This window comes from Scyliorhinus torazame, chromosome 14 (assembly GCF_047496885.1).
Source record: "Scyliorhinus torazame isolate Kashiwa2021f chromosome 14, sScyTor2.1, whole genome shotgun sequence".
Taxonomy (NCBI): domain Eukaryota; kingdom Metazoa; phylum Chordata; class Chondrichthyes; order Carcharhiniformes; family Scyliorhinidae; genus Scyliorhinus; species Scyliorhinus torazame.
In genome coordinates this window covers 105,736,965-105,764,610 of record NC_092720.1, presented here as the reverse complement: position 1 = coordinate 105,764,610, position 27,646 = coordinate 105,736,965, and the positions used below count along the sequence as shown (strand labels likewise).

Here is a 27,646-nt window from a genome sequence, read left to right as displayed (position 1 = left end):
GCTCACTAAATGCTTGACTTCTTACTTACAGTGTCCACGATGTGGAACATTTTTTGAACGCAGACTTGAATAACCAGACATGAATAACCGGACTGTTCACTGCATCATCTGTGCCGCTGAGAAAGGGAGTGTTTCCGAGTTCTGCTGGCACACCCTCCCCGTGTCTGAGTGGGTTTCCTCCGGGTGCTCCGGTTTCCTCCCACAGTCCAAACATGTGCAGGTTAGGTGGATTGGCCATGTTAAATTGCCCTTAGTGTCCAAAATTGTCCTTGGTGTTGGGTGGGGTTGCTGGGTTATGGGGGTAGGGTGGAGGTGTGGGCCTTAGGTAAGGTGCTCTTTCCAAGAGCCGGTGCAGACTCGATGGACCGAATGGCCTCCTTCTGCACTGTAAAATCTATGATCAATGCCTGACAGCATGGAAGGGACCTGGGCCAGGTTCTGACCAATGTAACAATTAAGGTTGCACCAACGTAGAATTGGATACATTAGTCAGCTGCCCAGTCATTAACTTCCAGAAACTGCAGTGAAAAACTGTCCTTCTATTTGGGCATGCCTTATTTCACTGCTTGAACACAACCAAAACAGAATGTAAAAATATTAGATGTTGTAGGTGTCAGGTTGAATTTGCTTTGCTTGTCTTGAGATCACGCTGATATGCCAGACAACCAGACAAGGGTCATGGTTTGGTCCTTGTGCCAAAGAGATTGCACTAAGCAAACCTAAATTCCAAACTGGAATTGAATTGGTTCTCCCAAAATATATTACACATGGTGCTCACAATGATGTTACATGAAAGTCAATGGGTTAAATTTAATGCCTTTCCCTATGAGGGGCTCATCTCGTCACCACTGCTACTAGCTCAATTCTCTTGCTGATCGCTGGTGGCAGGATTCTCTGGTCCCATCGTAGTGCACCCCCACCCATAGGTTTCCCGGCGACGTGGGGTGGCTTCAATGCGAAATACCACTGACAAGCGGTGGGAATAGAGAATCCCGCCGACAACGAATGGCGCGTTAAATTCCTCTCCTGCAGTAACAGGGCAATTGAGACAGATTGGCAACAGAGAATCCCGGCAAATGACTGGTGGGCCGCTTTGCCGTGCAGGGACAAGCAAACATGAGCAGTATTTTTTGCAGGATACTGGGGGAGGGGATCCTTCATTCAATTACGCTCAGAGCCTGATCGAGGGACTTGGTTGCTGACTCCCTATCCTGCACCCACCTGTGACACCCTCTCACCATCATTCACCTGTGGCCTGGTCTCCTGGGCCTTGGGTGTATTGGGAGCAGACACTGCCACCCTGCTGGCATTGCTGTTTAATAGTGCTTCCAGCCTCTGATTGGTCAGAAACTCCCACTAGGTGGGATTGCCCATCCCTTGGGCCTTTGATCCCAGGAAAGGCCTCCCACTGTCCAGGTAAGTGCCTGAATGGCACTGAATACACCAGGCCCTCCTTCAAAGTTACGATGCATGACTCTGACTCTCCAGCCTGTGAGCAAGATCTCCATTGATCCCATTGAATACCACCCAATGAGTTCAACCCAGTAGTGTGGTAAATTGGGCCGATTTCTGCCCTTATCCCAACTACCTTATAATGTTTGTTCAACGCAAACTGGAGGAACAAGTTCTCATCTTCCGGTTAGGCACGCTACAGTCTTCCGGTCTCAACATCGAATTCAACAACTTCCGATGATTAGTTCTACCCTACCTCGACCCCTTTGTTTTCACCCATTTCATTTGAACTGTCTTTTACCATTTCTTTGTCTCTTGTCTTTCTTTATATATATTTACCTCCCCCCCCCCATCTTATCCACCTTTTCTTACCCTTTCTCCCCTTTGCTTCCCCCTCCCCCACATCTACATCTGTCATAGTTTACCCTCTGATGTTAGTTTCTCTGCTGTTTGACCTTTCACACCTTCTGCCCACCCTGGGGACTGCCATTAGTACTCTTTCCCCTTGGTTTCTGCAGCTATTAGCATCCGGTTTCCCAGGGTTTCTGTGGCTATGACTCAACTTTCATTCTCACTCCACAGTATAAATATTTCCCACTTCCTCTGTCTTTAGCTTTGACAAAGGGTCATCTGGACTCGAAAAGTGAGCTCTTTTCTCTCCCTACAGATGCTGCCAGACCTGCTGAGATTTTCCAGCATTTTCTCTTTGGTTTCAGATTCCAGCAATCGCAGTAATTTGTTTTTATAATGTTTTGATCTTTGAGCTCCATTAATTTGATGTCTGGAAACATTACAGGGTTATGAAAATCTAAGAAAAGACTTCAATAATGAAGATATTAATTTCATGATTAAATTAATTTCAGTGCTATTTCTGAATAATGTTAATTAAATATTCTGTGCTTGTGTGGAGAAATGTTTGGCTTTCGTTGCTTGAGATGATCATTTGAATTGTAGTGGGTTGAACTTTCTGCATCTAAATTCAAAGCTTATACAAATATGAGATACTGGCCGGAATACTCCAGCCATTGTGATTCACTTTTCCCGCCGGCAACGCACCCCACCCACTCACCCATAGGTTTTCCGGTGGTGTGGTGTAGCTTTAATGGGAAACCCCACTGACAAACGGTGGGGGGATAGAATCCTGCTGCCAGGGAATGACACACACCGCCGAGAGAAAACCTCAGATAATTAGACCAGTATATTAATTAAAGTTTTACCCAGGTGCCCTTATTTGCGAGATGAACAAAGGACAAAGGCAAAACAGCTTCACGGTTTAACACAATTTTATTCAAAATTCTCTCACTCAACAGAGTATGCCTCAGACTCACTGCTGAGCTTGAGGTTTTACCCGCACTTAGAGAAGGAAGCTGGCGAGGCTTCAATCACTCAATGTGGATATCTTCTCTGGGCTTCGAAACCTGCGAAATTATCATACATGAGGATAATGTAAGGGTTAATGAAATGTAAACAGACAGCCCCTAGAGGGAGCTAATCCTAGAAGTATATAAGGGATGACACTGAGCCTTGTGGGACAGAAGGTTGGAGTAGGTGGTAGGATCAGGGGCTGGCTGGGAAGACTGAAGATAGTGAGAGAGCAAGAGAATAGTTTAATCTGTTGGTGAGTTAGATGTAGATGAGTATAGTGAGTATAGTTTTTGTGTGATCAATCAACAGCTTGTTTCTTAGAGGTAAGTGTCAAATTCAGTTAGTAATGTTTAATAAAAGTTTTGTTGGTTACAAGACTCGTTGTTCTCTGATCAACACTACACATCGAAGCCATCCAGAAAGAGCAAGGCAGAGAACAACACAAAATGTGGGGTCCTTTCTTCTTGCCCGGGGTTGTGCCTGGGGACTCACAGGTTATCGCTGAATGTCCTCTTCTAATGTTCCTTTCTTTATACTGGTCTGCTAGCATTGAGTCATATGTATACACCCACAACTGGCCATTGTCCCATCCAGACTCAACGTGTTAATGGGAAAAGCAGGATCCTCCTGTTTATCCAGAGTGATTCAATCAAGACCCATTTCCTCTGAAACACCCTCTGCTGACCAGCCAACAGCTCAATATGGAGTCAGATGGCTTCTTTTGTCTGTCCTTCGTCCTGCTGCAGAGTTGATCACCTGTGTCTGGAAGTTTGTTACATATTCATAACATTTGTGCCAACGTAAGTGGGTAATTACAAAGTCCATACAGTGATAATGAGTTTGAGTTGACTTGCAGACAATCAGTATTGATTCCAGTCAGGGCCTCATTTGACAGTTCCTGCTCCTGGCCTATATGCCTTGTCAGCCTGACTACGTTCCCCTCTGTGTTCCCATAAGTGTAAACGCATGGGATCATTAGTTTGAACAACCCTATTTCCCAGAGTGAGTCTGAGATACACACTTTCCTTACAATTACATATTTAAAAAACAATTCCTATGTCTCATTACCAATGCCACATTTAATCAAACTTCTTTTGCCTTTTTCCATCTTTTAACATATCATTGCAAAAGCTTGCTATATGATAACGAGAACTGCAATAATAACAAAATGCAGCATGACTAATATGCAAGGGTGTATTCCACTTTAGAGCCCCACTACCAAATATTGTCCCATCAAGTTATTTCCTTTAAGGTTTTGACTCTCATTCCCAGAGTGTCCTTTTTTTAAAATAAATTTATTGCGCCCAATTCGTTTTTGCCAATTAAAGGGCAACTGAGAATGGCCAATCCAACTACCCGGCACATATTTTGGATTTGTGGGGTTGAGACCCGCGCAGACATGGGGAGAATGTGCAAACTCCACACGGACAGTGACCCAGGATCGAGATCGAACCCGGGTCCTTGGTGCTGTGAGGCAGCAATGCTAACCACTGCACCATCGTGCCGCCCCCAATTCCAGAGTGTTTTATGGAAGGGTTGGTGCAGACTTAATGGGCCGAATGGCCTCCTTCTGCACTGTTGGGATTCTTCTAACCCCAGGTAATTTTTTTTAGCTAGAAATTTAGAGTATCCAATTCTTTTTTTCCCAATTAGGGGGGAATTTAGCGTGGCCAATCCACCTACCCTGCACAACTTTGGGTTGTGGGGGTGAGACCCACGCAGACACAGCGAGAATGTGCAAACTCCACATGGACAGTGATTCGGAGTCGGGTCCGAACCCGGGTCCTTGGTGCCATGAGGCAGCAGTGCTAACCACTGCACCACCATGCCGCCCTGGCCAGGCGTTTCTTCTGAGTGTCATTGTCGTTTACCCTGCAGACGGTCGCAGAGCATATCTGCTAAAACATTACCATATGCTCACAGTTTCAACAATTTTCCGAAGTCTTGAAATCAATTCTGCAATGGACCCCCGATGGACCTCTCCACAGTATTGAACCTGAATCACTAAACAATGATAGCCGGGGTTGGGTTGTAATGCTGTCCCACCAACACAACGAGCTGGTCAAATGACATCATGTTCGGCATCACCGGAAATGTGAAGCCCCGGGTCACTCCAAACGCGTGCGTTCCGCAGGCCACCAGCAGAATTACGGTCTGGTGCTCGTTTTCTGTGATATTATTGGCTCTAAAGAAGTATCACGTTTACTCTGCGTACTGATTCCAGGTCTCCATACCACGGTCAAAAACATCCAAACGCCCACAGAGGCATTGTGAATTACCCAACTCTGCTCGTGGTCCAGAAAAGAAAAACATTTCAACGTGGGGAGGTGACTCGGCTGGATAGGTTGAACATCAACAGCTCCAGGTTTACCCTCTTTGCCAGATTAGTAAGGCTCGGGGAGTCCAAATTTGGCTGTGAAAATATTGAGCTTTTGCAGCATTGCATCCAGTTTCTTGGGGCTAGACTGCTGTCATTGACTCACAGGGGCTATCTGCTCCCACTGTTCATTTCAACGTTGGCCTGGAGAGCCACCTAGCACCTTATGGATATGTGACATTTCTCCAACTCTCCATCTTCGCACCAATTTCTCCATCATTTGCCATGTTGGATCATCCATGTGTCTTGCTAAGGTCAATCCCATGTACATTGATGTCTAGCACCTGCTCCAGCCAAAATATCCCAAACATCTATGAGGTTTAGATGCTGCAGCCTCACTTTAAAGCTGGCCTTGTGCTAGCCTTTCACAGGTTTGCACCTCCTGCTGAGGCCTGCAGCTTTGCAAGAGCGTGCTTAGCGCTGGCTGCATGCAACAATCAGTTAAATGAGCCGGCAGCAACAAAGTTTGTACAATGCCTGCACCGGAAGGAAGTGAAGGATGTGGGTAAATAGTGAATCACAATATTCACGCTTGTTTACAGTAATTACTATATTTTGCAGCCTTTATTTCAAGAAATGAAAACTAATAAATAGAATTCAAGTTGGAACAATATACTGACAAAATACATTAATAGATTAGAAATAACTTGAACTTCTTCGAAAAACACAAAATCTACAATGTATACTTCTTAGCATAGCTAAGTACTGATGTACATTCTCAACACCTCTTCTACAGGACAAAGCAATGACAGCATTTTTAGGAATATTTGTAAAGTCATGCCCCTTCACTTTAATATGTTTAAAATTAAATCTTTATTTTAAATGGTTTAACATTAAAAAAGCCCAGGAGTAGAATTTTGCACAACTCTATTAAACATTCATGAGAACAAAACAATAGTTGAAAATTGAATTTGAATTTGAACTGCTGTAAATGACAGGTATAAAATTTCACAGACATCCATATATAAGTGAACAAAAAGAAAAGAAAGAAACAGGCTTTGGTGTCTGTCAAACATTTACACTGAGATTATGAAGAACAAATACTGCTGTTCATATTAATTCAGAAATGAAGGCATAATGAAATAGTTTTCTTAGCAATATGAAATGTCAACAACAATTATTTATTACCATCGTGTGGTTATCTTATCAAAATCTTTCCAATAATAATTAGCCCAAAGGTGTAAGATTCCTAAGGGAAGCCCTTTGTTGACATTCAAGCTGGACATTCACCCAGCATGGTTTGGGAAGTTAGGATCAGGGCTGAAGGGAGGAAAGCTTGGGTGGGATTCTCTCAGCCCGGGGCCGGGCCGGAAAATCCCCGCCCGAATTGCGCCACGCCGCCCCGACGCCGGGACGCGTGGAGAATCGGCGGGGTGGTCGGCGCGGCGCCAGCAGCGGCCCTCTCCGCCGATTCCCGGCCCGGGATGGGCCGAGCGGCCAGCGCAAAATACCCAAGTCCCACCGGCGCCATTCACACCTACTCTCAGCCGGCGGGACCTCAGGGTGGGAGGGGGGGGGATCGACCCCGGGGTTGCTTCCGTTGTGGCCTGGCCCGCAATCGGGGCTCACCGATCGGCGGGCCGGCCTCTCGGGCTGGATGTCTCTTTCCTTCTGCGCCAGCCCCTTTAGCCCTAAGCAATGTTGAATCAGGGGCTGGTGTGGAAAAGGGAGCCACTGCGCATGCGCGGATCCAGCGGCACCCAGTTGACGCCAGGATCAGCAGTTGGAGTGGCGTGGGCCGCTCCAGTGCCGTGCTGATCCTGAGGCCATGGTGATGCATGTGGTGAACCACTGCATTATATTGTACATACTGTTCTTACTTATGGTACTTACTGTTCTTACTGTTTGTTACATGTCTGGGTTTGTCCCTGCTGGCTCAGCCTGTGGCTCCGCCCCTCCGGCTCAAGTACAAAGATAGCTAACCTCCAGCCCTGCACTCATTCTGGGACCGGCTGCCAGCAGGTATCTTTTACCTGATTAAAGCCACAGTTTACTCTTCCGACTCTCGTCTGTCGTCATTGATGGTACATCAATTTAATCAGCTAAAATTTTAAGATGGATCCATCACTCAAGCCTGATTGCCTGGAGCTGGACCCCAAAGCAGCCGACGCCACTGCCACGTTTGAACACTGGCTAAGCTGCTTCGAATCTTACATTGATTCCTCCGCCGCCGCCGTCGCTGAGACCCACAAGCTGCGAGTCCTCAACTCCTGGGTGAGCCCGCAAGTTTTCCTTCTTACCAGAGACGTTGCCTTGTTCGAGGATGCGATAACGCTGTTGAAGGGGCAGTATGTTAAGCAAGTCAACGAGGTGTACGCTAGGCATCTCCTTGCCACGAGGCGACAGCGCCCCGGAGAATCTCAAGCTGAATTTCTGTGCGCCTTGCGGGTACTCGGCCGGAACTGCAGTTGTAAGGCGGTATCGGCTGTCAAGCGCACCGAATTGCTGATCCGGGACACCTATGTCTAATTACATCCGCCAGCACCTACTAGAAGGGGGCACACTCGACCTCCAAGACACAGTACAACTCTCGGACTCGTTGGAAGTGGCCTTCCATAACATGGATGTCTACACCTCCGACCACGCGGCACCCTCGTGGATGTCGTGGGTGCCGCCATCACCCGACCCAGGGGTGCCGCAAGCCTGTGCCGCGCAGCGACCCGCCAACTCCGGAGGCCCGAAATGTTACTTCTGTGGCCAGGGTAAGCACCCCAGACAACGCTGCCCAGTGAGGAGCGCGATCTGCAACGGGTGCGGAAAGAAGGGCTGCTTCTCTAAAGTCTGCCAGGCCCGACCTGTTTCTAAACCCAGCAGCGCTGCGTGTAGCCCGCAGGGACCGCCCCCTTCTTCCATGTCATCTGCCACGTGCGGGAATCACCCCGCCGCCTCCCGGAACCCCTGCTCACCAGATTGTATGCTGGCCTCCGCTACCCTCGATCAGCCCACCTACCTTCCGAAGCTCGCCTCCATCACCCTCGACCAATCTCGACCTCATCACCTCACTAAATCCATGATGGCCGTCCGGATCAATGGCCACGAGACGACCTGCCGCTTCGACTCCGGGGGAACGGAGAGTTTCATTCATCCAGATACAGTACGGCGCTGCTCCCTCCCAATTTTACCCGTGACCCAGAAAATCTCCCTGGCTTCCGAATCACATTCCGTGGAAGTCCGTGGGTACTGTGTCGCAACCCTTACAGTACGGGGCGTCGAGTACAAAAATATCAAGCTCTACGTCCTCCCCCAACTCTGCGCTGTCCTACTACTTGGCCTAGATTTCCAATGCCACCTCAAAAGTCTTACCTTGGAGTTCGATGGACCCCTGCCCCCTCTCACTGTCTGTAGCCTCTCGACCCTTAAGGTTGCCCCACTAGCTTCTACACCCACCCCCGCTCTTTGCTCACCTTACCCCAGACTGTAAGCCCGTCGCCACTAGGAGCAGACGATACAGTGCTCGGCACAAGGCCTTTATCAGGTTGGAGGTCCAGCGACTCCTGCGGGAAGAGATCATAGAGGCCAGTACTAGCCCCTGGAGAGCCCAAGTGGTGGTCATCAAAACTGGGGAGAAGCACTGGATGGTCATCGACTACAGTCAGACCATCAACCAGTACATGCAGCTTGATGCGTACCCTCTCCCCCGCGTGTCTGACATGGTCAATCAAATTGCGCAGTACCGAGTCTTCTCCACTATTGACTTGAAGTCTGCGTACCACCAGCTCCCTATCCACCCGGAGGACCGCCAATACACTGCCTTTGAGGCAGATGGCCGCCTCTACCACTTCCTCAGGGTCCCCTTTGGCGTCACCTATAGAGTCTCGGTCTTCCAACGGGAGATGGACCGAATGGTTGACCAGTATGGGCTGCGGGCCACGTTCCCGTATCTGGATAATGTCACCATCTGCGGCCATGACCAGCAGGACCATGACGCTAACCTCCAACATTTCCTCCACACCGCCAAGCTCCTTAACCTAACACACAATAAGGAGAAATGCGTTTTCCGCATAACCCGCCTAGCCATCCTTGGCTACGTTGTGGAAAACGGAGTCCGAGGGCTCGATCCCGTCCGCATGCGCCCCCTCCTGGAACTTCCACTCCCCCACTGCCCAATGCCCTGAAGAGATGCCTGGGGTTCTTTTCCTATTATGCCCAGTGGGTCCCCAATTATGCGGACAAGGCCCGCCCACTCATTAAATCCACCATTTTTCCCCTGACAGCTGAGGCCCGCCTGGCTTCAACCGCATCAAGACAGATATTGCTAAAGCCACGATGCACGCAGTAGACGAGTCCATCCCGTTCCAAGTGGAGAGCGATGCGTCTGACTTTGCTCTGGCTGCTACCCTCAACCAGGCGGGCAGGCCCGTGGCTTTCTTCTCCCGTACCCTCCAGGGCTCCGAAATTCGACACTCCTCCGTCGAAAAGGAAGCCCAGGCCATTGTGGAAGCTGTGCGACATTGGAGGCATTACCTGGCCGGCAGGCGATTCACTCTCCTCACTGACCAACGGTCGGTTGCCTTCATGATTAACAATACGCAGCGGAGTAAGATAAAGAATGACAAGATCCTAAGGTGGAGGATCGAACTCTCCACTTATAATTATGATATCTTGTATTGACCTGGGAAGCTCATTGAGCCCCCAGATGCCCTATCCCGCGGTACATGTGCCAGCGCACATGTAGACCGACTTCGGGCCCTCCACAATGACCTCTGTCACCCGTTTTTTCCATTTTATCAAGGCCCGCAACCAGGACCATGACCAGGGTCTGCCAGGTCTGCGTGGAGTGCAAACCGCACTTCTATCCGCCGGATAGAGCACACCTGGTAAAGGCCTCCCTCCCCTTTGAGCGCCTCAGCATCGATTTCAAAGGGCCCCTCCCCTCCACTGACCGTAATGTGTACTTTCTCAACATCATTGATGAGTACTCACGTTTCCCTTTCGCCATACCATACCCTGACATGACCTCTGCCACAGTCATCAAGGCCCTACACGGCCTCTTCACCTTGTTCGGTTTCCCCACTTACATCCATAGCGATCGGCGTTCCTCCTTCGTGAGTGATGAGCTGCGTCAGTTCCTGCTTAGCAAAGGCATCGCCTCAAGCAGGACTACCAGCTACAACCCCCGGGGAAATGGGCAGGTGGAGAGGGAAAACGCTACGGTCCAGAAGGCCATCCTTCTTGCCCTACGGTCTAGAAGTCTCCCTGTCTCCCGCTGGCAGGAGGTCCTTCCCAATGCGCTCCACTCCATCCGGTCTCTCCTGTGTACCGCCACCAATGGTGACCCCTCAAGAAAGGATGTTTGTCTTCCCCAGGAAGTCCACCTCAGGGGTCTAGCTCCCGTCCTGTCTGACGGTTCCAGGGCATGCTTCCGGAAGCATGCGAGGAGTCACAAGTCGGATCCCCTGGTCGAACGGGTCCTTCTCCTCCATGCTAACCCCCAATATGCCTACGTGGCACACCATGACAGGCGGGAGGACACAGTCTCCCTTCGGGACTTGGCACCCGCAGGTTCCCCAGCGAACATCACCGCTACCCCCGACTCTACACTGTCTCCCTCTGTTGGTACTCACGACTCTACACTGTCTCCCTCCGTTGCTACTTATCTGGAAGACGGCACGCTCCTGGATACGGAGGCCTCAACACTTCATCCGACACCAGTGTCCGCAACACAGCCGGGACTGAGGCGATCACAGCGGAAGGTCAGAGCCCCCGAAAGACTCGATCTCTAATTTAACCCATGCACTTCACCCCCGCCCGACTCTTTTTTAACAGGGGGTGAATGTGGTGAACCACTGTATTATATTGTACTTACTGTTCTTACTGTTTGTTACATGTCTGGGTTTGTCCCTGCTGTCTCCGCCCCTCGGGCTCAAGTATAAAGATAGCTAACCTCCAGCCCTGCTCTCATTCTGGGACCGGCTGCCAGCAGATGTCTTTTAGCTGATTAAAGCCACAGTTTACTCTTCCGACTCTCGTCTGTTGTCATTGATGGTACATCAACGCCGTCGAAAACGGCACACTTAGCCTCAGGATCAGAGAATCCCGACCCATGTTTTAAATTAAAACCTACTGAACTGGTGCAAAGCATCAAAACCAAACAGTGTTATCAAGAAGGAAGAATGACATTGGGCCATATTTTCATCACGAGTTGGGAACCACGATTTGGGTAATTTTCTTTTTTTTAAATTTAAAGTACCCCATTCATTTTTTCCCCAATTAAAGAGCAATTTAGCGTGGCCAATTCACCTACCCTGCACATATTTGGGTTGTGGGGATGAGACCCACGCAGACGCAGGGAGAATGTGCAAACACCACATGGACAGTGACCCAAGGCCAGGATCAAACCTGGGTCCTCGGAGCCGTGAGGCAGCAGTGCTAACCACTATTCCACCATGCTGCCCCCGATTTGGGCCATTTTCTGATGTTGTGGCCCTGAATTCTAAAAGGCAGCCCAGTCATCTGGTAATTTCTGGGAGTTTGGTGCTGGCTGGAATCGGGCCCACCACCTCCCATGCAGGTCTGAGGTGGCAACAATCAGACATTCAACATCCCCTTTGAAAAAAATACATGTCTTGGAATCTCATAAAACTGTCAATCAAATATAGCCAGTGAAGAAACCTCTAATCTACACCTCTTAACCTTGTCTAAAGAATAATACAGGCATTGAAGAACAACTTCAATGAAAGATAAAAATTAGTTATTGCAAGCTAAGAAATCTGTCAATCAAACTAAGCTCATCCTCTCCTTTTCAAAAGTGCGAACAACCTCCAACTGGAATGTGTCTTGGAACTCAGTAAAACATTCACAATGAAACCATTTGGCAAAAAACTCTGGTTAACTGTTTAAATCTGAATTACGATTCCACACAGGAATTGCTGTTTGCTTTGGAGCCACAGGTTTCGCACAAGCAGCAGAAGAACCAGAAGATCTGGAACAATTTTTTTTAGTCTCAAGGCATGCAAAGCAAAATTCTACACGACACTTGGTGCATATGACATATTTGCACATATCTTTATGCTCTATGAGCATCCCGCATGTAGGGCACGCACGAATTTTAGGACAATCTTGAATGCCACAGTTGCCATACGTTATAACCTTTGCGTCACAGTTTCGTAAGGTTTCAAGTTGGATGTTGGTGCACCCTTCATTGTCACATCGATCAGAGCGTTGTGCTTTGCCCTTCCATTGCTTCATACATTGCCAGCAGAATTCATAATTCTTTCCTTTCTCAGCCTGACAGATTGTACATCTAACATGGAGGCTTGTCAGATTCTTTCGTTCCACACAACTTCCACATCCAGGGCACTTAAAAAAAAAAGAACTATTCAGACAGAAAAAGTATTGAAAAGATATCAGGATTTGCAGGACCTACCCTTTTTCTTTCATAGTTTACTTTAACTGTATTTCCAGAAAATTATAAAACTCTGGCTAAATGATGTATTTCAGCTGCAGCTCATACACTGTCCAGGCCATGCAAGACTGCATATGGATAGTCACATGACTGACATGATGGGCTTAATAAGAGGTGCAGTAAGACACCTGCATTTCAAAGGAAAATGGTCACTTACCTGCCTTTACCTGTTGAAGCAAAAATTGTCATAAACTGCCTTTAGCAGTGAAAATCACCATGGTTCTAAACTTTTATGCCTTTGGATCTTTCAAAATGCTTCTGGTAACATAAGCAAGTTTTTAAAAATTCATTCAAGTGGGCATCTCAGGCTGGGCCAGCATTTATTGCGCTTGAGGGGGCATTTGGAGTCACATTTAGGCCAGACCAGGTGGGACATTAGTGAACCAGATGGGTTTATTTTTACAACAGCGGTTTCATGGTCACCATTAGACTTTTAATTACAGATTTTTATTGAATTCAAATTTCACCATCTGCAGTGGCGGGATTTGAACCTTGATCACCAGAGCATTACCCTGGGTTGGTGGTTACTAGCCCATTGACAATACCACTACGCCACCACCTCCCCTATGCATTCTCTGTGCTCAATAATCCAGCCAGTCACTGAACACTGTTCGCAAGGAGACAACAGTTTATTAACTTCTTCATGGAGGGTAAAAATCAGAGAGAAAGAGCATTGGGATTTATCTATTTTGCTGGATTCTTTGACGTGCAGGCATTTCAGACTGCACAGACAGAGTCCTGTGAGATACCTGCAGTATCACTATGTTGAGGGCGGAAAGGGTTAATGTCGGACTGGAGAAACAGTACACATGATGGTGTAAAAGGAGACTTATTTTGCGTTTTGAAAAAATATTCAATCAAGGGATGTGGGCTTTCCTAGCTCAGTCAGCATTAATTAGCCATCCTCAATTGTCCTTGCGAAGGTGGTGAGCTCCTTCTTGAATCACTACAGTCCATGACATCCACAGTACTAACTGAGTGGCTTGCTAGGCCACGTCAGAGGGCATTTAAGAGTCAGCTACATTACTGTGGGTCTGGAGATTGGGAGCAAGGGTTGTCTTTTGCTGGCTTGGAGAAGCACAAAAGGATGGGTGGCTACTGAGAACAGCAGCCACTCATCCTCTTGTGCTGTGTGTACAGATTAGATTTAAGTGAGAAGGAAAGGAAGAAAAAAATAGTATAAGCTTGACCTCTTGTCTGGCCAGACACCACAGTCTTGATGCGACCCTGCCATGATGTCTATCACCTGCTCTTCAATTGGGTGCAGTAGACTGGATTGGATTGGATTTGTTTATTGTCATGTGTACCGAGGTACAGTGAAAAGTATTTTTCTGTGAGCAGCTCAACAGATCATTAAGTACATGAAAAGAAAACAAAATAAAAGAAAATACATTATATGGCACCACAAGGTACACAATGTAACGACATAACACCGGCATTGGGTGAAGCATACGGGAGTGTAGTATTAATGAGGTGAGTCCATAAGAGGGTCATTTAGAAGTCGGGTAACAGCGGAGAAGAAGCTATTTTTTAATCTGTTTGTGCATGTTCTCAGACTTTTGTATCTCCTGCCTGATGGAAGAGGTTGGAAGGGTGAGTAAGCCGGGTGGGAGATGTCTTTGATTATACTGCCCGCTTTCCCCAGGCAGTGGGAGATGTAGATGGAGTCAGTGGATGGGAGACAGGTTCTTGTGATGGACTGGGCTGTGTTCACGACTCTCTGAAGTTTCTTGCGGTCTTGGGCTGAGCAGTTGCCAAACCAAGCTGTGATGCAGCCAGATAGATGCTTTCTATGGTGCATCTGTAAAAGTTGTTAAGAGTTAATGTGGACATGCCGAATTTCCTTAGTTTCCGAAGGAAGTATAGGCGTTGTTGTACTTTCTTGGTGGTAGCATCGACGTGGATGGACCTGGACAGACCTTTGGTGATGTGTACGCCGAGGAATTTGAAGCTGCTATCCATCTTTACCTCGGTCCCATTGATGCTGACAGGGGTGTGTACAGTACTTTGCTTCCTGAAAATGACCAGCTCTTTAGTTTTGCTGGCATTGAGGGATAGATTATTGTCGCTGCACCATTCCACTAGGTTCTTTATCTCCCTCCTGTATTCTGACTCATTGTTATTCGAGATCCGGCCCACTATGGTCGTATCGTCAGCAAACTTGTAGATGGAGCCAGATTTTGCCACGCAGTTGTGTATGTACTGGGAGTATAGTAGGGGGCTCAGTACACAGCCTTGCTGGGCCCCGGTATTGAGGACTATTGTGGAGAAGATGTTGTCGTTTATTCTTACTGATTGTGGTCTTTGAGTCATCAGAAAGTCGAGGATCTAGTTGCAGAGTGAGGAGCCAAGTCCCAGGTTTTGGAGCTTTGATATGAGCTTGGCTGGGATTATGGTATTAAAAGTGGAGCTGTAGTCAATAAATAGGAGTCTGATGTAAGAGTCCTTGTTGTTGAGATGCTCTAGGGATGAGTGTAGGGCCAGGGAGATGGCATATGCTGTGGACCGGTTGCAGCGGTATGCGAATTGCAGTGGATCAAGGCGTCTGGGAGTATGGAGTTGATGCGCTTCATGATCAACCTCTCGAAGCACTTCATTATGACTGATGTCAGGGCCACTGGTCGGTAGTCATTGAGGCACATTGCCTGGTTCTTCTATGATGGTGGTCTTGTCTTGATCGGGCTGAACACCTTATGCGGACAGCTTGTCTCCCAGGAAGGTGATGCTATGTACCCCGACTTGACGTTTTCTTATATTATTTTTAGGACCCTGAGAAGCCATTTATCATGCTCTTCCTGAGTCGACCCCCAAATAATAATGTCATCCACATACACACGGACTCCCAGAATTCCCTCAAGCTGAGATGATGCCAAATGACATTCTTAAAAAGCAATATCTCCCGAAGGGTGTGTTGAACATGCACATTTTAGTGCTTTCCTTATCTAGTTTCAGTTGCCACAAGCCTTGTGATGCATCCAATTTGCTGAAACAGGTTGCTCCTGTCATTTCACACCTGCCATTTCACACGTTATCTCCTCCCTTTTGACATAGGGGAGAGTTCCCTTTCAATATTGAGATTCAAATCGTTTGGATCCATGCAGATTCTTAAGTCCCCATTATGCTTCTTTACACAGACCATGGAATTAACCCAGTCGGTAGGGGCTTCAAAATGCTTAATGATACCCAAGGCAGTCTCTCCAGCTCTGCCTTTAGTTTATCCCTTAATGGGGCAAGCACACGTCTTGGCGCATGAATCACAGGCTTCCCATCCTCCTTTAATTAAATCTTGTACATATATGGTAACGTACCAAAACCTTGGAAAATTTCAGGGAAATCATTCAGTGTGGAGTCTTCTAAGGAATGAGGGCCTGTCGCAGCATTGTTTGCACTATAGACTCATTGGACGAGCTGTAGCTCCTCACATGCCTCAACTCCAATTAAAGACTCACGGTTCGCCGCTACCACAGAAAATTTCAGCATGTAAATTTTGTTTTTGACATCGACATCAAGCTCACATGCTCCTAACGACAAAATTTTTAATCTCTTAACAATACCGCTCTGGTAGCTATTTATGGTTGAATTCGCAACTTTTTTTTACATCAGACAGGTTGATGAGGTTGGCCCTCACACAAGTGTCGAGACTTGACTGTTATCGCTGTGCCATTTACCTTTAATGGCACTGTCAAATTTCTTTATGATTATCTTCCTTCAATTCACTATTGCTGCATATTGGTATGACTTGAGTCTCCTCGTCTTCGCTGGAGATCTTGTCTACAAAGAATGTGCCCTCTAGGCACACTTCATTAATAGCACTGATACTCTTTGTTTGTTCAGGCCTTTTCCTTGAATAACATTGGGTTGCAAAATGATTCCTGCCATTACAGATGATACATGTTTTTCCATAAACAGGGCATTGCCGTGGCAAATGCCGTTTGCCACATCGCGGACACAAAATGGAGGATCGGGTCAGCCGCTCAAAATGGCCGCCCGCACTGGGAGCACGTTTCTTATTCAGCTGCGTCACCACACTAATGGCACCTGCCGCCACTTCTGCCTTTGTGCCAAAATGACGGAGATTCAACATGTTGAGCTGCTTTGCAGTAAGCTCACTACCCACAAGTCCTGAAAGACATGCTGTCCGGTAATTTGGACATTCTGGATTCTCCCTCTGTGTGCCCGAACACGCGCCGGAATGTGGCGACTCTGGGATTTTCACAGTAACTTCATTGAAGTGTTAATGTAAGCCTACCTGTGACAATAAAGATTATTATATTATTATTATAGTGTGACATATTTGAACCGCACTTTCATGTTGCAGATCTATTTCCTGCAGAAGCCTCTCACGCACTTTATCATTGGAGATTCCAAAAACAATCTGATCTCATATCATTGATGACTGGGGTGTGCTGAAGTTGCACGACTGCGCCTTCAATCGCAAGTCAGTGAGGAACCTATTGAATGCCTCCCCCACGTTCTAGGTGCGTGTATGGAATATATAGTGCTCAAAGGTTTCATTTTTATTAGGGGAACAATGGCGATCAAATTGTTTAAGCACTTCTTCAAAGCTTTTGCTGTCAGCCTCGTTTTCAAATCCAAAAGTATTGACGATTTCAATTGCTTGGGGACCTGCTACAGTGAGCAGCAATACGATACACCTCTCGTCAGGCTGTGCCTGCGGACCAAGGGCTGCAACATAAGAGTTTAAACTGTTGCTTAAACATCTCCAATTCTCATCTACATGACCAGTAATCTGAAACTGTTGAGGTGTCTTGATGCCTTCCATCCCAGGCTTTGACGCTTTACCGCGCGTTGAGCATCAGATGCCAGTAGCTTGCAACGTTAGTACTTTTCGACTTCCGGTGGCGACCATGTGGCAGCTGCCGCTCAAGGCGATCTTTTTGGTCCTTTTCTCCGATTAACAGGTGGATGTTTTGAAGGAAAAGGGTGCAGGACGGGTGGAGAAAGTCTCTCCTTCACCGGTGAATAGATTCGTAGACCAGAAGTGGATTTAGAAGAAAGGAGGTGCAAGAGCAAGAAACTCTTTGTGTGACACGGGGAAAGATAGCGGAGAGCAAGAGATCGGCCCTACCAGCCCAATAATCAATGGAGCAGTTGGTGGACGTTTTGAATTAAAAGTTGTCAGCAGAGGAGGGAAGCTCTGGAGGATCTGGCGAAGGTGGTAGACGCGCTGAGAGCGGGGATCGACCGTGTGGAGCTGAGGCTGGAGACCCCAAGTCAGGCGATGCAGAAGATGGAGGAGGAGGTGGGGGAGCATGAGGAGCAGCTTACTTCGTTGACGGACAAAATTGGGATGTTGAGGGATCCTCAGAAGTGGGTCAAGGAGAAAGTAGAGGATCTGGAGAACCATTCCCGGATGCTGGCTCTTATTTAGCCAAAATGCTGGAGAAGCTGTTGGGGGAGGGAGGCCTTTAATTGGCCCCGGAGGTTTATCGGGCGCATAGTGCGCTAATGATGAAGCCGCAGGCGAACGAGCCGCTGAGGGCGATGGTGGTTGATGTGTTGGGTGTTCTGGATCACATACAGGTCACCAACATTTGAAATAGTGCAACACCTGCATGGCAATAAATAGTGTATGGTGAATGTTCCAGACTACATGTGTGCGAAATATTTACAGGACTATGTACATAAAAACTAAGCTATTTAAATGGGAAGGTGCCTGGTGCAGAAAAACAGTGTGTCACAAGAATAACGAGATGAACACTATATATAAACCACTTGAACGATTAAACGGAAGAACAGAACAAATCAGAAAGTCCATAAGTCCACAAAGTTCACAAATTAAGTCTCTGAGATGGGCGCGAATTCTGGTTGACCACCTCAAGGGTGGGTCGGGAGCCGCCGGCTGAGGAGTGAGCTGGACGGCGTCAGAATGAGGAGGATGCAGAGTGACCGGAATCTCTGCATAGTCCAGGTCAGGGTCAACAGGAGGGCGTGGCAATGGTGGAGGATCATGTGGCGAGCGCGGAACGAGACGAACGGCACGTCGATTGCGGCGTAGAATGGAGCCATCTGGTAGATAAACCACGAACGAGCGGGGAGCCACCTGCCGAAGAACCACAGCGGTTGCAGACCAGCCACCATCCGGAAGATGGATGCGGACGTTGTCATCTGGAGCCAGAGCAGGGAGATCAGCTGCACAGGAGTCATGAGCCGCCTTGTGTTGTGCACGAGACAGTTGCATTCGTCGAAGGACCGGAACATGGTCGAGGTCTGGGACATGAATGGACGGCACCGTCGTCCTCAGGGTGCGACCCATGAGCAGCTGGGCTGGCGACAGGCCAGTGGACAGTGGGGCCGAGCGATAGGCCAGCAAGGCGAGGTAGAAATCGGACCCAGCATCGGCAGCCTTGCAGAGGAGCCGTTTGACTATGTGGACGCCCTTCTCCGCTTTGCCGTTGGATTGGGGGTACAGGGGACTGGATGTCAAATGCACAAATTTGTACCTCCTAGCAAAGTTGGACCACTCCTGGCTTGCGAAGCAGGGGCCATTGTCCGACATCACAGTGAGTGGGATGACGTGTCGAGCAAAGGTGTCCTGGCAGGCACGGATGACTGCAGACGATGTGATGTTGTGTAAATGTACCACCCCCGGGTAGTTTGAAAAGTAGTCTACAATCAAGACATAGGCCCTGCCCAGCGCGTGGAACAGGTCGATGCCGACCTTGGACCAAGGGGACGTGACCAACTCATGGGGTCTCACGTGGTTGGGCTGGCTGGAAGCGCTGACAAGTGGGGCAGTTGAGCAGTGTGTTGGCGATGTCATCATTGATGCCGGGCCAGTACACTGCCTCTCGGGCCCGTCGGCGGCACTTTTCCATGCCAAGATGGCCCTTGTGTAGCTGTTCCAAGACGAGCTGGCGCATGCTGTGCGGGATGACAATGTGGTCCAGTTTCAGGAGAACACCATCGACTACCGCCAGATCGTCTCTGATGCTGTAGAACTGCGGGCATTGGCCCTTGAGCCACCTGTCTGTTAGGTGGTGCATGACATGCTGTAGCAAAGGGTCAGCCGCTGTCTCGCGGTGAATTTGGACGAGGCATTCATCCGTGGCAGGTAGATTGGAGGCCACGAAGGCCACATGGGCGTCAACCTAGCAGACGAATCCCACTGGGTCACACGGAGTGTTGGCTGCCCTGGAGAGAGCGTCGGCAATGATTAGGTCTTTGCCCGGGGTGTATACCAGCTGGAAGTCCTATCGCCGGAGCTTGAGCAGAATATGCTGGAGGCGAGGCGTCATGTTGTTCAAGTCTTTCTGTATTATATTGACCAGCGGGCAGTGGTCGGTCTCGACGGTGAATTGGGGAAGGCCGTACACATAATCATGAAACTTGACGACATCGGACAAAAGGCCCAGGCTCTCCTTTTTTATCTGCGTGTAGCGCTGTTCCGTGGAGGTCATGGCGCATGACGCATTTGCAACGGGGGCCCACGAGGAGGCCTCATCGCGTTGCAGGAGCACTGCCCCAATGCCAGATTGGCTGGCATCGGTCGAAATTTTTGTCTCTTTCGCTGGATCAAAAAAGGCTAAGACCGGGGCCGTGGTGAGTTTGGTTTTGAGTTCTCTCCATTCGCGCTCGTGGGCAGGAAGCCATTGGAAGTCTGTCGTCTTCCTGACCAGGTTCCTGAGAGCCGTGGTATGAGAGGCGAGGTTAGGGATGAACCTCTCTAGGAAGTTGACCATGCCCAGAAATCGGAGGATCGCCTTCTTGTCCTCTGGCATTTTCATGGCTGTGATAGCAGCCACCTTGTCCGCACCCGGCCGCACACCCAACTGGGAGATGTGTTCCCCGAGGAACTTGAGTTCCGTCTGACCAAAAGAGCATTTGGCTCTGTTGAGCTGTAGGCCCTGCTCCCGTATGCGTTTGAACACGCGCTGGAGACGACTGACATGCTCCTGCGGGGTGGTGGACCAGATGATTATGTCGTCGACATAGACGCGAACACCTTCAATGCCTTCCATTATTTGTTCCATGATCCTGTGGAACACTTCTGAAGCCGATACGATCCCAAACGGCATCCTGTTGTAACAATATCTGCCAAAGGGGGTGTTAAAGGTACACAATTTCCTGCTGGATTTGTCGAGCTGGATTTGCCAGAATCCTTTCGAGGCGTCAAGTTTGGTGAAGAGCTTGGCGCGAGCCATCTCGCATGTGATCTCTTCGCGCTTGGGGATTGGGTAATGCTCCCTCACGATATTGCGATTCAGATCCTTGGGATCAATGCAAATTCTCAGCTCGCCGGAAGGCATTTTTATGCACACCATGGAACTGACCCAGTCGGTTGGGTCAGTAACTCTGGAGATCACTCCTTGGTCTTGGAGGTCCTGCAGCTGCTGCTTGAGGTGGTCCTTGAGGGGTGCTGGGACTCTGCGAGGTGCATGCATCACAGGCATGGCGTTCTGTTTGAGTAGGACCTTGTAAGTATATGGGAGCGTGCCGATGCCTTCGAAGACATCGCGGTGCTGGTCGATGATGGCGTCGAGTTGCGCCCTGAGGTCAGCGTCCTGGAAGGCAGACGTGTCATCAGGAGAGAGAGAGTGAACTCTTTGAACAAGGTTCAACAGCTTGTGCGCCAAGCAGGGAGTCCTTCGAGGAGCCCACGATCTCGAAAGGAAGGATGGCTTTCCATGACTTGTGCGTCACTTCAAGTTGGCACAAGCCGCTAGCAGGGATGATGTTGCCATTGTAGTCCAATAGCTGGCAGGCCGATGGAAGGATGGCAGGTTTGACATGAAGGCTTTGGAAAGCAGACCATGCCATGAGATTGGCGGAGGCACCAGTGTCCAGGCGGAATCGTATTTGGGACCGGTTGACTGTCAGGGTGGCACACCACTCATTGTCTGGATCGATGCTGTATACCGACAGCGGCTGGTGTCTTTGCTTCGGGGACAGCCTGTTTTTCGTTACGACACCGACTCGAAAAGGCGCCTTCGGGTCCTTGGTGTCACTGCTGTGTGGGAGGTCCGCATCGGACTCGGTGACCGTGGGTTGAATTGCCCGAACATTCCTGCGAGGCTGGCTGAAGCGATATGAGTTGGCAGGCTCGACAGATGGCAGCATAGTAGCCAAGTCTGTCACATCGTAGGCATTGTCGCGATTTTGCGGGTCATTGCCGCTTTAAATGGGCGGAGCCACAGTTGCCGCACGTCGTGACGTCAGCACATTCGCTGCGCCACCGCGCATGCGCGGTGCGGTCGTGCGTGATGCGCGCCTACGCATTACGTTCCTCAACGTCGCCGTCCCCTCGTTTGATGCGTACAAGCGCGGGAGTCCGTGAAAAGTGTGCGCAATGGCCGCCCTCATCCAGGCTGAGGCCCTGGAGGTGCTCAATCACTTGGACCCGTTCCGCCTCGTGGGGACCTTGCCGCGCCGTTTCAGCCGCTTGTATATGGGAATACCGACTCGTGGCGTTTTCATGTAAGACACAGGTCTCGATGGCGGTCGCGAGGGTGAGTTGCTTTACTTTGAGGAGCTGCTGACGTAGGGGGTCCGACTGAACACCGAAAACGATCTGGTCGCGTATCATGGAGTCGGAGGTGGGCCTGTAGCTACAAGATTGCGCTAGGATGCAGAGGTGTGTGAGAAAGGATTGGAAAGGTTCAGCCTTACCCTGCAAATGCTGCTGGAACACGTAGCATTCAAAACTTTCATTCACCTCTACGCTGCAGTGAGTGTCAAACTTGAGGAGGACAGCCTTGAACTTCATTTTATCTTCATCATCTGCAAAGGTGAGAAAGTTGAAAATGTGGATGGCATGGTCCCCGGCCGTGGAGAGGAGAAGAGCAATCTTTCTGGTGTCCGAGGCACCCTCCCTGTCCGTGGCTTCGAGGAAGAGCTGGAAGCGCTGTTTGAAAGTCTTCCAGTTGGCCCCGAGGTTGCCGGCGATGCGGAGCGGCGGCGGCGGGCTGATGTTGTCCATGTTGCAGGATGACGGAATGCTGGCGGAAGGCAGATTACTTGCAGGTAGGTCTAAGAAGTGCTAATATCCCACCACTCCTGGTATTATGATGTGTTGCGTGTTCTGGATCACATACAGGTCACCAACACTTGAAATAGTGCAACACTATTTTATTGAATCATTAACTGTTTAAACAAACTCAGACTGTGGGTTAACACGATACTAGCTTTAACTAAAGACCTTTGCCTTGTCCTAACCAGTCAATGCACTCAGCACATGGTGAATGTCTGTGTTGCAGGCTGTGAGCTCTGTCCTCCTTGCTAGCTGCAACTCGAATGAGCGGGAACTCTGATGCCCCCTGTCTTTATAGTGCGTGTGCTCTCACTGGTGATTGGCTGCGGTGTTGTGTGTGTTGATTGGTCCCACTGTGTGTCCATCAGTGTGTGTCTTCACCATGATATACTGGTGTATATTATGGCAGTGGTGAGGTTACACCGATTCCTGGATAAGGAGAAGATCTTGAGGTGGGCCAGTCAGATGAGGAGATGTACTTGGGAGGGTAATGAGCTCCGGGAATACCAGGACCTGGGTGTGGAACTGGCCAAGAGGGGAGCGGATTTCAACCATGTCAAGACTGCCTACTTTAAGAAGGGGGTGAAGTTCGGGATGCTGTACCCGGCCCGCCTCTGGGTGACCCACAATGGTCGTCAGCATTATTTAGGAGCACCGGAGGAGGCAATGGTGTTTGTTAGAAACAATGGACTGTGGAGCGGAGACAGGGGGGGGGGGGGGGGAGTTTGGGAGCAGTGGCGGAAGCATATGGGAGTGGAGGGAGCGTCGGTGTGGGCTCCAATTTGTGCTTATCACCTGTTTGTCCCAGGGAGGTTAGATGGGGGGTTTCGGAGGTGGCACAGAGCAGGCATTGAGAGGCTGAGAGATCTATTTATTGATGGGAGCTTTTTTTGTTGGAGGACCTGGAAGAGGAGTTTGAATTGCCCGGGGAGGGAATGGGTTTCGTTATCTGCTGGTGAAGGATTTTGTGCGAAGGCAGGTTTCGACCTTTCCACTTCTACTGCCACAGGGATACAGGATAAGGTAGTTTCTAGAACGGGGGTGGGGAGGGGAAGGTATCGGAAATCTACAAAGAACGTATGGAGTGGGAGGGAACCTTGATAGGCGAGGTAATAACAACAAGTGGGAAGGTGAGTTAGTTAATTTGTTAGAGGCAGGTCTGTGGGAGGATGCTCTGAGCAGAGTCAACACGTCCTCATCATGTGTTAGGCTCAGCCTGATACAATTCAAGATGGTTCACCAGGCACACCTGACGGTGGCCAGGATGAGCAGTTTTTTGGGGGTACAGGACAAGTGTTTGAGGTGTGCAGGAGGGCTCGCAAATCATGTCCACATGTTTTAGGCATGTCCGAAGCTTAGGGGATTCTGGCAGGGATTTGCGGATGTCATGTCTACAGTGCTAAAAACGAGGGTGGCACCGAGTCCAGGGGAGGCGATCTTTGGAGTGTCGGAAAACCCGGGAGTCCAGGGGGTGAGAGTGGCAGGCGTTTTGGCCTTTGTCTCCTTGGTAGCCCGGAGACGGATCTTATTGGCGTGGACGGATCTTATTGGCGGAGCCCCCAAAATCGGGGGTATGGGTTAGCAACATGGCTGGGTTTCTCAGGCTTGAGAAAATCAAGTTCGGCCTAAGGGGATCAGTGTTAGGGTTTGTTCGAAGGTGGCAGCCATTTATCGGCTTCTTTGGGAAAAACTAAACTGTTTAACAGATACAAAAGGGGGGGGGGGTTAGGGAATAAGGGGGCAGGGGAGTTAGTTCAGTTCAGTTCAGTTTAGGCGGGTACGGCGTGAAGAGATGGAGGGACTTGGGGAGTGTGTGTATAAGCCAAGTTGGCGTGGTATGGTTTTTGGTTGGGGGGGTGTTACGCACTGAATTATGTTTCCATTTATGTTTCCATTTGTATTTGTATCTTTTGTTGTTATAAAACCATAAATGCCTTAATAAAATGTTTGTTAAAAAAAGAGAAGCAATGGAGTGGCAGGAGAAGGAGGACATCGAACTCTGGAGGAGGCATGAGGTGATGCTGGTTCTCTCTGTCCCCCTTGTTGGTTTTTTATTGTTGTTATTGTTCTGTTCTTTTGAGGGGGGGTCAGAGGGGAACCTCTTTTCATTCCGGGGTCGTTTTTCTTTCTTGTGGGGTTCTTTGGTGGGATGCTGGAGGATCATGCTGGGTGAGTGCACCATTTATTCTTTCTCCTATTGTTATTGCTGTTTGCACCATGGAAGTGTGCGAGCGGGGGAGGGAGGGGAATTAGTTGGTGGTAGGATGTTTGACACCATGGGCAGGGGCTGCCAGGATAGCTGGGCGGGCTAATTCACATGAGCATAGTGAGGGGTGAGCAGGTGGTTAGAGTGTTAGAAGGTGTTTTTTGGGGGGCGGGGACTGCTGTCAGTGCTGTTGAACTGCGATAAGAGGGGGGTCGGTGACTGTGGACATTCAAGGGTGGGCCTGGAGGGTCACGTGACATAGGCTGGGGGCTAGCCCAAGAGGGACTATGGTTGATCGGCAGTGGGAGGGGAACCAGGCTGATCACATGGAATGTGAGAGGACTGAATGGGCCGGTCAAGCGGTCGCTCGTGTTCACGCATTTGAGGAGCTTAAGGGCAGATGTGGAATTTTTACAGGAAACGCACCTGAAGATCGGGGATCAGTCTAGGCCCAGGAAAGGGTGAGTAGGACAGGTCTTTCATTCAGGATTAGATATGAAGACGCATGGGGTGGAGGTCCAAATAAATAAGCGGGTAGTGTTTGAGGTGGGGAATTTAGTGGCAGATTCGGGGAGAAGGTTTGGATGGTAAATGGGAAACTGGAGTGGATGCCAGTGGTCCTGGTGAACGTCTATGCCCCAAACTGGGACAATATCAAATTCATGAGGCGGGTGCTGGGGAAGATTCCGGATCTGGTCTTGAACCGGCTGATAATAGGGGCAGCATTTTAATAGTTATTGAGCCGAAATTGGACCGGTCGAGTCCGTGGTCAGGGAGGGTACCGGCGATGGCGAGGGAGCTGCAAAGGTTTATGGAGTGCATGGGGGAAGCGAACCCATGGAAGTTTGGAATGCCTAGGCTGAAGTAATTTTCGTTCTTCTCCCATGTACACAGGGTGTACTCCCGGATCGATTACTTCGTGATGGATAAGACTCTGCTGGCGGTGGTGTTCGGCTTGGGATATTTGGCGATTGTGGTGTTGGACCACGCACCAGACTGGGTAGACTTGTAAGTCGACCGGGGAGGGGGGGGGGCTGCAGCGCCCGCAGTGGAAGCTAGATCTGGGACTATTAGCAGATGGGGAGGTGTCTGAGGGGGTGAGGGTCGCTATTCGGGGGTATGTGGAGTTGAATGATATGGGTGAGGTTTCGACCGCCAAGCTATGGGAAGCGCTTAAGTCAGTGGTCAGTGGGGAGTTTATATTGATCTGGGCAAATAGGGACAAGACGGAGTGGGCAGAGGTGGCCAGTCTGGTGGATAAGATCCTGCAGGTTGGTCGGGGGTATTCGGGGGCCCCGGAGGCTGGGCTGCTGAAAGTGACAGAAATTCCAGATAGAGTTTGGGCTGGTGTCTATAGGTAAGGAAGTAGGGCAGTTGTGGAGGGCCAGGGGGGCAGTCTATGAGTATGGGGAAAAGGTGAGTAGGATATTGGCACATCTATTGAGGAAGCAGGAGGCGGCGAGGAGATCGGAAAGGTGAAAGATAGGAGGGGAAATAGGGTCTTAGACGTGGTGGGGTGAATGGGATTTTCGAGGACTTCTACAAGAAGTTAGATTATTCGAAGCTGTCGTTCAAGATAGTGCGGGTGAGTTTCAGGTATCTGGGCATCCAGGGTATCTGTGGGGATGGGAGCAGCTACATAAATTGAATTTGGCTTGACTAGTGGAGCAAATGAAGGGGGATTTTAAGAGGTGGGATGTGCTCCCACTGTCATTGGCGGGACGGGTGCAGTCTGTGAAGGTTACGGTTCACTCAAGGTTTTTATTCATGTTCCAGAACCTCCCGATCTTCATTCCAAAGGCTTTTCAAAGGAAGATTAATACATTGATCTTGGGGTTTGTGTGGGCGCGTAAAGCCCCACTGGTGAAGAAGGTGTTGCTGGAGTGGGAATTTGAAAAAAAAAAGATGCATTTTCTTTCTTATCCTTCAAATTCGGATTTTCTCATACGGAATCTTCTAGTTCTTAGTAAACCATCAATCCTGGTACCATGTCATGTTCTGTAGACTGGCCAAAGTGAATGATGAACTACAGAACATCTAGTTTAAATAATTTATTGTAGAACAACTACTTGATGAGATAACTAGGATAAATAAAATAATAAACTACTGACACTAATTAACTATTGTGGAACTACTGTAAAACGTGTCTATCCTCCAGCACGGCCTACACCCAACTCCCGTGCCACAGAGTCAAGTGATGGGTTTACACTGCCACCTCGTGGTTGGAGGTCGTGCATAACGTTACATACAAACATGTCTTATGCATATCATTGCAGCCCTAAATATGAAATACAAGAGGTTTGTTTACCCATTTATATTCACAGTACTTTGCAGCAGCAAGTGTAGAAACCCTCTCTTCAAAATATTGCTGCTCCTCATCATCCAACAACGCATGTCTTCGAACTTCCAAGTAGGACCATATCTTGTTACACATCTGTGTATTGTTTTCCTTTGCAGCAGGGCAGTGGAATGTGAAATGATTCTAGAAGTTTTAAAAATTGCACCATAAGGTATTATTTAAAACAAAATTTACTCTAAATGGTGAAAGAAATGCATGTGTTGCAAATGGGGTGAGATGGAGCTCAGTGTCAAGAACCATTCAGCTTGGGACTATTCATATAAAGCTGGGAGTGAGGACTGAATTAGAGATGCACATACCTTTGGTATTCCGAATAGGAACACAGGACAGGGGTAGGCCTTTCAGCCCGTCAAGTCTGATCTGCCATTCAATATGATCATGGCTGATCGGACACTTTTACATCCACTATCCCCATAACACTTTATTTTATTGTTAATCAGAAATCTATCAATCTCTGCTTCAAACATACACATTGACTGAGCTAATTGATT

The 27,646-nt window shown here is 49.0% G+C and overlaps 1 protein-coding gene across 1 annotated transcript in view; it reads right to left on the bottom strand.

Moving 5' to 3' along the window:
- Nucleotides 1–5,760: 5,760 nt before the first annotated feature.
- Nucleotides 5,761–27,646, bottom strand: part of LOC140389935 (uncharacterized) — a 40,346-nt gene continuing 18,460 nt past the window's right edge. The window contains exons 3-4 of the mRNA XM_072474594.1: nt 27,105–27,278; nt 5,761–12,493 (exon numbers count right to left, since the gene is read on the bottom strand). Coding sequence (XP_072330695.1) covers nt 12,023–12,493; nt 27,105–27,278 — 645 coding nt within the window. The 3' untranslated portion in view covers nt 5,761–12,022. The remainder of the gene's footprint in view (nt 12,494–27,104; nt 27,279–27,646) is intronic.